The 12,321-nt window shown below is 35.7% G+C and overlaps 1 protein-coding gene across 1 annotated transcript in view; it reads right to left on the bottom strand.

Annotated features, from left to right (window-relative positions):
• Positions 1–12,321, bottom strand: part of ASCC3 (activating signal cointegrator 1 complex subunit 3) — a 250,456-nt gene that overhangs the window by 202,520 nt on the left and 35,615 nt on the right. The window contains exons 5-8 of the mRNA XM_077176551.1: positions 6,820–6,940; positions 3,844–4,051; positions 2,970–3,111; positions 2,282–2,407 (exon numbers count right to left, since the gene is read on the bottom strand). Coding sequence (XP_077032666.1) covers positions 2,282–2,407; positions 2,970–3,111; positions 3,844–4,051; positions 6,820–6,940 — 597 coding nt within the window. The remainder of the gene's footprint in view (positions 1–2,281; positions 2,408–2,969; positions 3,112–3,843; positions 4,052–6,819; positions 6,941–12,321) is intronic.

Here is a 12,321-nt window from a genome sequence, read left to right as displayed (position 1 = left end):
CAGAGAATAGCAAGTGCTTATAAAGCTCAATACATAGTACTCAAAAGCCCAGCAACAATAAATGGCTTGGTTGTTCTGTGCCTTTTTCCCCCTGGGGATTATGAGTTGCATGTATATTGACTTGTTAAACAGGCTGAGTACTTTTATGTCTGGACTAAATGTCTTACATCAAAACTCTACCACTAATGGCACCTCATAGTAGTCAACAGCAGCAGAACTGTCAACTTCCTCAGGACGTCTTTAGAAGTTCCTAGTCATGAATTATCTAGTTATATTTACTGTCATCTCTACTCCTTGACCACCTACTCAAATTTTAGATAATCCTGCAAAAATATCCATACAGAGATACAATAGAGCTATTTAATGAGCACCTATACATGCTAGGAAACACCTGAAAATCATTATTTTTCTGCTTTTGCTTACACTACTTAATCCAAAATAAAACATATTGACAGAAAATCTTCATGCTCTCTAAACTGACTCCAGTTAATTGGCAAAAATTTGAAACACCAACCAAGGTGTTTCTGAGCTTAGAGATTTAAAACAGTCGTGCAGAGAAAACAAAAAGAAAATAATTTTGCCCTAACAAAGATACATCTTAACAAAGGATGTCTTAACTTACTCATTGGGAGTTCCAGCCTCTTTTAGCTCCTTGATAAAAAATTTCTATTTAACAAATTTCAAATCTATAAGTATCATTATTGAAATCAAGAAGCTGAGAAGTCCTCAGCTGGACAAACTTCATGAAATTGACATCTGTTGTCTCAAATCAATACTAAAGTTAGGAGCAAGAATTACATACATGTGCGTTCAAACAATCAAAACTGGTTTTGTTGTTGACACTTCTATTTGATTTCATGTAATAAGAATCATATCAAAGAATAAAGTTCTGAAGAAGATGGTTTCTGTTTCAAAATTTCACTGTAAAACTGAAAAGCAGACCTCTTGATGATACACAATCTGCAAGAGACAATTACTGATTAAATTTGTATAACTGATGTATTTTTTAACATTTATTTTAAATATTACATGTGCAAAAACCAACAAACTGGTTTTATTCAAATATTAATACTAATATTCAAATATGAATACTAATATTCAAAACTATTCATTTTAGATAGGTATTTTTCTGTCTGAACGATATTTTTTCTGGAACCACTTACTGCCTTTTGAAATATTGGTACTTCTTCCAAAAAGTTTACAGATTAGTAGGTATTATTTAACTTAGGAAAAAGACATTTTATTGCAGAAAGCTGTCATGCTGAATACTGTCATATAAAATGACAATAGCTGCAGTTTCTGTATTTTTCAATCTTGTTAAGGGCTGTCAGTCAATTCATAAACATAGCACTGTCACCTAAGCAAAAAGAATAGATTCAGATTCTAAAACTGCCTTCTGTTTTCAAAGAGTTAAATCTTTATTCAGAATCCCAATAAAGTGCTTTGCATTTATTCTCATTTCCTGCTTTCCCAGAGAGAAAAAGGTGGAAAAATATATCCATGTTATATGCTGCAGAACTAAGAGACATAAAACCTTCTCTGTACACAGAGCTTGCTTTTTACATCTCTGTTCAAATCAATACCAAATCTTCCCCTTTTCAATAGATTTGACATATACAACAAGGAGTAAAAAGTTACCTGTGGTGGAGTACTGCAAGTTCTAGACTGTAAATAACAAACAAGAAATTTACTTCCCTTACCTCAGCTTTTTCACCATTTTAAATCGGTAAAAGTTGAAATATTAACATTTGTTTTATCCTCTTTTTTCCTCTCTGCTCTTTACTTTCTATCAACAAAGCACATTTTGAGATGACTTTGCAGCCCACACAGTCCATAACACCATATTCAACACCCCTGAACTGCATCAGACAGTAAGGCTGGTGCAGAATAGTGCTGTGTAGTCAGAAGCCAACCTGTACAGGTCAAGGTACAGAAGCTCAGGCTCACTTTCTCCTGTGATCTTCAGAAGAGAACAGAACCACTGTAATACTTTCATTTCATTGATTCAGATCACAGCTCAAAACCATAAATAACTGAAAATGTAATGGCAAAGGAATGGAGAACTGCAACTCATGAACAATTCCTTGAATCTGACTCAACATGAAAGGGATTGTACCACTGAACTACATTCCCCAATAAATATTCTTCAAATTAGCAGTGAAGAAATTAACTGCCTGCATTTACCTATCACATATCACTGGAAAAACTGGCAATATTTCCAGTTAAATTTTGGTAATGCAAAGTAAAAACCAATTTAATGTCTTTGAAATGGTATACTCACCTCATCTAAGTCTTTAATATAAACAATTTTCTCTTCAATACCAATAGGCATCGGTTCACTATGGGGGATCTTCACCTCTTCATACATTTTATTATTTTCTCGCTGAACTGACTCTGGTAAGAACACCTGAAAGTGTATTACAGGAAAATTAATTAAAAGTATGAAAACAGAAAGTGTCATTATGAATAACTCACTTTGAACAATGCTTTATCACTTTCCTCCAAAAAATGGATCCAAACCAAAAGCAAATCTCACTTATCCTTTTTGTAGATAGAACTGAACCCCCCAAATGGAAAATAATCAGTTTTACTACTCAGAAAATAGTCCCAAAACCCCAAAAAAGATAATTCTGTTTTATTAAATTTCAGAATCCATTAGGTCTAGAATTTCATAAAGCATTTATTTTGTTAAAGTCAATTCAAAGGTATCCAAAAGAAAGAAAAAGAATATCTTAAGAATTAAAATGACCCTAGAAATAAAAGCAAATACATCAGTTGAAAATTATATTATTTCTTCCAGCGTCGAAATAAAAATAAAATATATCAAAGCGTTTGAAACCCTCTGCAAAGAAGCACTGCTTCATACGTTGGATTCCAGAAGGAGGAGACTAAGGAAACAAAGGGAACCCTGCTGCACATTACTCATGGGGAAGGATGTACTGTTCAAGAAGGGTCATGCACCAACCTACCTTTGCACCCCCAATGAATGCTGATGTTTTCATAGCTTCAGCTCGGGAATCATAGACATGTGGATAATGAATTTTTTCGACGCTCATCTCTCTCTGTCTACCTAGGACTGGCATACTTCGAGCATTCAGCAGCGCTAGTTCTCTGTGGGCAGAAAAATACCTGCAGGAATTCTGCCCATTTCAGGCTGCCATCACAAAAACCGAGCACGGTATATTAAAGTCAGAGCAAGATTTGAGGAAATGAAATTTAAAAAAAAATTACAGTATTATTCTCTGGCACTAGTTAGACCAAAACCTTAAAACATACAGTTTAGGTAAAATTCAGAAATGCAATCCAACAAATGCAAGGCTTTCCTAAAAGTAGTTTTGACTCTTTTTAAGCAACACAGCAACATGATTTCACAGTTAGATACCAGTCTCACTATATTTTTCTCAATACAAAATACAACAGCTTATTTGCTCCTTATTCTCTCCCTCCTCTACTCCTCCCACTACCTTCTAGCTGTCAACTTGGAAAATAGTACCCATTAATCTTGAGAGAGAAAAAGAAAGATAGTTCTGATAGATTTAGTACAGACTTCATAAATCCTAAGCAAGCAGTGTGCATACAGGAACTAAGAAAGATAGCCTACCCCACTAATCTGCAATTCCAGCCCACAGAGATGAGATCAAGAAGATTCTCATTAAGCAAATCACTGCTTTCTTTCCTGAAAATTAGGTTTTCATATTAAAAAAAATTCTACGCTTGTAATAAAACGTGTCTTGAAGTCAGAATCACCTTATCACCAAAGCAAGCTAAAAGAAAATAAACTGTTATGATATGTTGAAGTAGCAATTACAATAGAAGCATTTCTCAACTTTTGGGATTTATTACCTTTGCATCCGCAGCTCTTTGGGATCAAAGGACATTTGTCCTTCTCCAGAACCTTCTCCATCTTCCACAGCTTGTTTTTCTTTTCTGGCATTTCTTTTTTCTTCCCGACGATATTGCTTCATTAACAACTTTTCTTGTTCAGACTGAATTGTGACTTGACAACCATAATTTGGTTTAGCATTTTCTCCTATAAACTTCTTGCACTGTTCTGCAATATGATAACAGAGATGCATCTCCATAAGTACTGGATTCCATCTTTCCCCCCAGTTTTGTTCTAAAGGTTTGGGGGGCTTCATGCTTGTTTTGGAGGGTTTGTGTGTGCATGTGTGAGTGTATTGTGTGTTTAAAAATAGTTTAACTTTATGCAGACTATGCAGCAGTTGGGCTCAAGACATCTAGAAGTACAACCAGGTCATGTCCCAAAGGCAGGACATCTAAAATACACTTAATCCCAAAGCAAGGGGATGGACTAGCAGCAAAAGGAAGGACATTTTTTGTTTTCTGTATTTGTAACAACTTCATCTACAGTGGAAATGCCACTTTGCCTCTTATCACTGCTCTTACATACATGCGCTGATAAGCAGGATGGCGTGACAACAGATTAAACAGGGTGGGTTTTTTTTAAACAGCCTCTTCACATAACAATTAGTGTATATAAACTAGATAACATGACTGCATTGAAAGCATACTCACAATGCAATTTCCCTGAACAAGTGAGGAAATCTATCCTACTCTATACAATCACAAGGAGTCCTTTCTTTTACATCAATAAGCAGCAGGATTATGAAGAAGAATCAGAACCACAGAACAATTACAGTAAACAACAAATCCAGGGGAGTGGGGGACCCAAAAAGCTCAGTTACATTCACCTTTCTGAGATGAGTACTGGCTAAAACTGAAGACACAACCAAGTCTTTTATATACAACAGGCTGGGAGAGATTTATTTTGTTTTCATTTTAACAATATTGGTGGTTTTAAATGTCATTTTTTCAAATTTCTGCAAACAGATTATTAGTTCATATAGGTTTGACTGCATATTAAATACTTAGTTAGGTTTCATATGAACTTCTGCAGCCAAACTCTGAAGCAAAAAACTTGAAAACCTTTTTTCATCAAATAAACCCACTTGACTGACATTTTGAACAATTTGTGCTGCTTGGTTTTCACCTACAGCAACAGTGAAACTCCTACATCTTACAGCATGCATACTGGATAAGGCAACAATAACTCGTTGAAGAGCATTGAAAAAATTCTAATAAACTGTCATAATGTCCACATTAACACCATATTGTCTGCAGCTTTTAACTCTCTCTCTCTCTCTCTCTCTCTCTCGTATTAGAAGGGGACAACAACGGACGCAATTTCCTGACCAAATTTAATTCAGACTGAACACACCAGGGCAAAGAAATGTTACATGATTTGTCTGATAAACACAACAATCACCTTTACTGTCATGAAAGTAAATTACATAAGAAATAGTCAAATAACACAGCATGGTACAAAAAAGCAGCACATGTACAGTTTCTTGACTTGTGCTAATTTTTTAAAGGCACAAATGACTCAAAATTGATTAAATTTCTGCAGACAGAAATTAGTCTCTTCCCCAAGTGAAATTTTGGAAAGATAAGACTTCCCCATTAGAAATACCATTTTGATCAACTTAAAAAGAATAAAACCTTATTAAAATTAAAATACTGAACTCAGGACCAAGAGCATCTTCAGTCTCAGAGAAAATACCCTTAATATCACTGACTTTTTTACCATAGTTAAAGAAAGGATTCTCTCATCAGTGAAAAAAAGCATTAAATCAGTTAACGCTTTTCAATTGTCTGAAAAACATAACATTGAAAATATTCTTCCTCCACATTCTAGCAGAAATTACTGTGATAGATTTTACTGATGGCATAATGAAGGGTAATTTCATAAAAGCTTCCAAAATACTAATTCTGCTAAGTGAGAAGAAAATACTCCTGTAACTAAACTCTGTACACAGGAGAAAAATGTATTAATTCAATTTATACTGAATGTATTTTAATTTTTTATTTCATGACCTAAGAAAGGAAAACTATCAGGACAGAAAGCCTTGTCATACAGCAAGACAATCATCTTTGAAATCATGAAAGGTAAAATTAACAGTTGTTCTGATGAGTTTAGACTAACCATTAGCACAGCAAGAGATGAACTTCTGAACACTTGCTTATGTAATGTTTCATTGAAGACAAACATTAAAAGGGGTCAGTTGCATTTTAAAATTATTTTGGAGTTACATAAGTCCACCATTACTGGCTCTATTCACGTTTTTCCAACTCCATATGCTGCGAACACGCAGTGGGCTGCATGGTGCTATGTCCATGTAAGATTTATCCCAAGTCACAACCCATATGCTATCAGATTTATTTTTGTCAGAGAAGAAACTTATAAGACTTGTTTTAAACCAATGATCTGTAAAACTTATTTTAAAATAATTACTTGGTGCAGACATATTAACTTATAAAAGCAAAAATGACAGTACAAAACCTGAATTCCTTTTTTTCACCCTCTCGCTTATTCATGCTTAAGTTTGACTCTATTATTTTCAGAAGTGGTTGTAACTGTGCTTTTCTTCCCCAAGGCCTACATTAGATGATAGTACAAAGTAGAGAGGAAGCAGGAAAGCAAATGAGGAATAATAGAAGATCAGATTATTTCCAGAGTAATCCATTAAAACAGGAAAAGTGCAACTGTTAATACATTCAAAATTTGCACATGCCCACAGGCAGTTAAAAACTAAATAAATATATGCAATCTATATTTGTTTCTTCTGTATAATCAGACTTTCTTTGCTTAAGCCCAGAAATACATTCCTCCATTGTCTCCTGGGATTTTTTTGCTTGTTTTTAAATTACACATGGACAATACTACTGTTGGAAATAAAACAGAACAGTTAGAAATCTACTTTTTATCTGATTTGGAACAAAAATTTTGTAGTCACTTACCTTGGAGAGCCTGGAACCTGTTATCATTTGGACAAGTCAAAGATTTTTCCAGAATCAGAGATCTGTTCTGTAGGAGTTTCTCTATGAGTTCAAAACCTTCAGGGCCTAGCAGCTCAAATAACTGCAAAGAAAATAAAGTCATAAGTCATATCCTAATGTAGATAAATTTTTAAATATTTCTATCCTTGGCAACATCATATCTCTTTACAATATCTAACAAATTAATGAATTTCACTTCCCAGTAATTTAATCCAAAGGGTATAATTTCTAATACCAGGTTCTCTATTACAAAAAGGGAGAATTACAGAAAGTTTTCAGCTGGAAATATTTAAAAATCTGTGAATTTTGTCTATTAAGTAAAACTCACTTTCTCTTGGGGATTCTTATATAAAATTTAACTCTTCTCAAGACTAAACTTTACATGTCTTAATGGTTATTTACATATACTGTAAATTTACTTCTCGATAATCTATGCAGATGAGTCAAGAGAACCAATGCTTTCTCATGGAAGTCAGGTATGAAGGAAGTTATTCCCTTTATAGTCAACAGGAGGTGTAGCCTACTGTACTGTCACAGGCTTGTCCTACCAAAACAAATATCATCAACATGGAGTACAGCAGGAATATGAAGAAACATTTAAGATGACACTACTACTGACTTCAGTACCTGTACATATAATCCTGTTGTAATTTGAACACACAATGTAAGTGATGTACACCAGAAGAGAATTCTGTACCAGTAAGTGGTATTTTGGCCCAATGATACTCTTACTCAAATGATTCTCTTGTAGCAGGTTAGACAAACACAGTTCCCCATTTAAATTCCATTTTCCACATAATACTGTACTTTAATGGAAAAAAAACCCCAAAACATTAAAAGTACTTTCATCTCTATCTTATCTATAATTATTTTGTCAAAAATCATAGCATCACAGTAAGCAGTAAGTTACTCAAAACGCATTTTTGATTTTTAATACTGTTCAAAACAACTTTTTCTCCATTTTTTTTCTGTTTCCAAAAAGGAAAACAGGGCAGTTTCTCCTTAGTGCTTTTTGAATTTGCTGCTAATATTATCCATATAATTCAGGAATCTGGTAAGAATGAAATGTACAATGTACTTTGATGTGATGTTCTATGAAAGAGTAAGACTTTGGCACTGTAGGATTCAAGCATTTCTGTTCTAACTATAAAAGGAGAGAGAGGTCTCTTAGTGTCCTGTATTTAATTTGCCAACTCCTTAACAAAGAATTTTTCTGTGGCTCTCTATGACTACTGTCCGTGGGGAACACCTTGAGAAAACTTTATGTTACCTCTTCACATATTTGCAAAATTCTGAACAGTGCCAATGGCATCAAATCAATGATCCCTTTTTTTCAGGTCAATTTGTACTTCATAATAAAAGCTGTCATTTAAAAATAAGGGAGGGGAAAAAAAGGAAAAAGTGTTACTCCAGGCCTTCAGGGGTATCTAGGAAAACATAAGGTTTCTGCAAATTAGTACAGTGATGGTGCAGTTTACAGACACCATGAACTAACAGCTGAATGGTATAAAAGCTTGTATTTCTTTAATTAGACTAACCAGGGATGGCAAGCTGGAGAAGCAGTCTCCAGAAAATAAAAGAATTCAATAAATGTGGACAAATAGAAGATTTTCAAAATTAACATACTACAAAAATATAGAACAGGGTCAGACATCAATTCTGCTGTCAGGGATCTCAAGCTGTGATGGATTTCCCTTTATCCAGCCTTCACTAGCACTGATCATTAATTCTTCTATTTTGCATAGCTCTTTACTGTCACTTTACAGACATATTTTAACTAATATTATCTGAAGCTATAAGATGACCTTGCTTTTACATTTCAAAAGAAAGTGGCAATTTAGCACTGGTAAATTTGAGGAGGTATTAAGAGAAGGGGAGAAAAATAATCACTGAAGCAGCAAAAAAACAAATGTATTTGAAATAGCTTAATTGTATAAAGAACTGAACACAAACTTGTCTTGACTTATCTAATGATTTCTTGAATATGAAATTCCAGCAACACAGGGAAATTAAATTCTTTCAATGCAACCAGATCTGGGCTCAAACACTAATTTCTCATCAAGGCAGCAGACACAATGTAAGCACATTCTGACTTAGCATGTTACTCCCCCAAAATGCCCAAACTCAAACTCACACCACCACCATCATCATCAGAAGACAAATAACACACTAGCTCTAAAACATCCAATGTAGATCTCTATCTCTGCACAGGACGTCAAAACATCTCTCTCACTTGAAGTTGTTAAGAAAAATCTAGAAAATCATCAGTCAGAAAATATGGTATTTGCTGGGGAAATAGATAACATCCTTTTTTTTAAACAGGACAATGTTTTCCCAATCTATTCTGAAACAAAAACCATCCATATCATAATCTTCACCCAGTAAGAACAGCAGAGCCTCACAAAGAAGCAGCAATGTTACACAATACATCCTGCTTCATGGTCAGACATCATGAAGCAAAAACTCCAGCCCCAGTGAGACAGGGGCTCAAAGGAAGAGCACCAAGGTGAAATTGGACATCCCCCTCTCCAGCCATCCTACCAGTCAAAGAGAGCAAAAGCCATACAATACTCGCCAGACTCTGCAACGCCTGTGTGGTGAAAGTCACTCCATTTTGCCTTCTTCATGGGTGGACAGATACTCATTTGCTACCAGCAGTTTGAGAGCTGGCTTGGTCACCTAATTAACCTTGCTGTTTCTGAATATAAAGGAGGTTTTCAGGACATTTTAAACAGCTAAGACAGAGTAAGCTCATTGCTCAAGAATGACGGGAAAAGCAAAAAAGAATATAGAAGATCAAAAGCAATGACCCGTTTTTATTGAAAGATGTCTCCCATGCTCACCAGAAGCCTGCCAGAGCTCATGGGTGGAAAACAACAATTGAGAGCTAAACCAAGCAGAAGTACTGAGAGACAAAGAATAAGTTACACAGCAAGATCTCTCACCACCTATTACTGATGATAGCAATACTGACAAAAATGCTAGAAAAAGTTTGCAAAGACCAGAAATAACTAAACTTGAGAACTTGCAAGACCAAAATATTATTAATATTTGTTCATACTGTAGGAGTAATCATTGCTTTCTAATTAAGGTGTAAATAACTATCAGAGAATGCTGCTGTTTTAAAGTACAATTCTTTACCTTATCATTTTTTGATGCTTATGAAAACACATCCATGCAGGAGGCTTATTACTATCAAAATCAGAGCAGGATAATGAGAAGTAAAATAGCCTATAAAAATACCTTCTCCCCACCCCTCTCTCCTTCCCAGCTCTACTTCTTCTCCCAGTGGTGTAGGGAGACAAGGAATGGGGGTTATGGTCAGTTCATCACTGGCAGTTTCTCCCACTGTTCAGGGAAAGGAGTCCTTTTCCTGCTGCACTGTGGGGTCCCTCCAAAGGGAGACAGCTCTCCAAGAGTCTGTGAGTCCATCCCACAGGCAACAGATCCCCTCAAACTGCTGCCATGTGGGTCTTCCACAAAGTGCAGTCTTTCAAGGACAGGCTGCTCTGGCATGGGTTCCCCATGGGGTCACAAGTCCTAACCAGGAAACTTGTTCCAGCATGGGCTTCTCTTTCCACGGGTCTGCAGGTCCCTGCCAGGAGTCAACTGCATGATAAATTTTCATCTTCTTAGATATGTTATCACAGAGACATAACCACCATTTCTATCTGGCCCAGCCTTGATCCACAGTACATCCATCTTTGGCTCTGCCAGACATGGGAGAAGCTTCTAGGAGCTTCTCACTGAAGCCACCTTTGAAGCAGCCCCCACTAGCAAGGCTTGGCCATGTAAAACCCAATCCACCAGGGTAGGCACTAACATTTCAGATTTGATATGTTATTATATATTCTGGTCTGAATAATCAACACCAAAGACCCTGAGAGCAGGCAAAGGAATCTGGTAAATATTCATAGTTGACTTTCTATTAGTTATAATGAGATAAACTAGACAGTGGCCAACAGATGGAGAGGCTGTGTGTCAATCAGCAGTTTCTTGAATCCCAGCCAAATTACTACACTCCTTGAAGTCAGTAATAGATTATGCCCAAAAGGCAACTCTGATTGCCTCCACTAACAAAGCTCCCACATGACTTCAGCTACTTCTCTGTAACCATGAAAACATAGATGAGTGAGATATATGTCACTGATATTTTTTTGAGTGATTGTTACATTTCATTTTATGTGCTTAATATCTGGAAGAAAGCATATTGAGTAATCAATGTAGGAACAAAAGGACAAGATGTGTCATATTGCATTAGAAAGGTGAGGCAAGGTCCCCATGCAAATGATTTCTCCTGAATATAGGCTAGCTTTATGGAAAAGGCAAGGAGGCAGACAAGAGTCTTACATATAGACAGCAGTCCATCTGCTAGAATTACCAGAAAGGAGTTGAACCCCAATGAGACACACGACATAGCAAATTTTTTCAAGTAAGGCTCAGACATAAAAAAGTACATCTTTATATTCAAGACTGGAACAAGATTTTACTCTGAATGTTAAATAGGTACTATTCTCTTTTCAATTCTATAAAGTATAATTTAAAAGGAGCTTTGGAGGTCCTCAAATATGAGGCACGGAACTGTGAGTAATACTTTGACATCATAAACTATCTGCCATCACAAGGGCATTTTCTTGACTTCTACATCTTCCCTGAGGTGGGAAAGAGCCCTATAAATCTCAGAAAATGTTTTGTTTTACAAGTGCACACAAAAATAGACTACGAAAGTCCTTGTACCTCACTTGAGTCTTAGTACTGTTCTACAGCAATAAATGAAACCGAAACCCAAATTCAGCCAACCAGTGGTTGTCCTCTGTACTTTTATAGCCCAACAGGAGGTTTTGGTTACAGAGTCCCATCTACCCAATTAACTGCTACCCCTGCATTTTGTGGCTTGTTTGCAGATTATATTGCTTTACAAGGCACAGTTTTGAAACAGCTGTGGAAGAATAATCACCATAGCAAGATTTCAAGTTTCTTCTGTCCTAGTAGCTCTGAAGCAACTGAAATGATTGCTTCATTAAAAAAAATTATAGGGTAAATAGAACATTTTTCTTGGGCTACAGGCTTATTGGAAAGGCTGTCTGGATATAGTACCTTGTATATTGCTTAAAAAGATTCAGTAACAAAAACAAGGACATTGAAGACAGAGGGTTTTTTAAATATAAAAAAATCAACACAAACTTTATGAATATAATATATACACTGATTGCTAATTACTGCTGTGCTGAAGAGACCATCACCCCCTCTAACAACTACAGATTTAGAAGAACACTTGGTTTAAAACCAAGTCTCAGATGTTTTGTCTTTTCATGTTTCTTACAGGTTGATTAAAATGAGACAAGCCAGATATAGCATGATTTCTTACCATTCTTGTTAATAGCAGGTATTAAGTGTGTAAGAAAGTAATTCAGCTCACAGATCTGCTTTTCTTAATTTAAAGCTTGGCTTTTTTGAATAAAA

The sequence above is a fragment of the Agelaius phoeniceus genome, chromosome 3 (assembly GCF_051311805.1).
Source record: "Agelaius phoeniceus isolate bAgePho1 chromosome 3, bAgePho1.hap1, whole genome shotgun sequence".
In the NCBI taxonomy this organism is placed as follows: domain Eukaryota; kingdom Metazoa; phylum Chordata; class Aves; order Passeriformes; family Icteridae; genus Agelaius; species Agelaius phoeniceus.
This window is presented reverse-complemented; position numbering and strand designations above follow the sequence as displayed.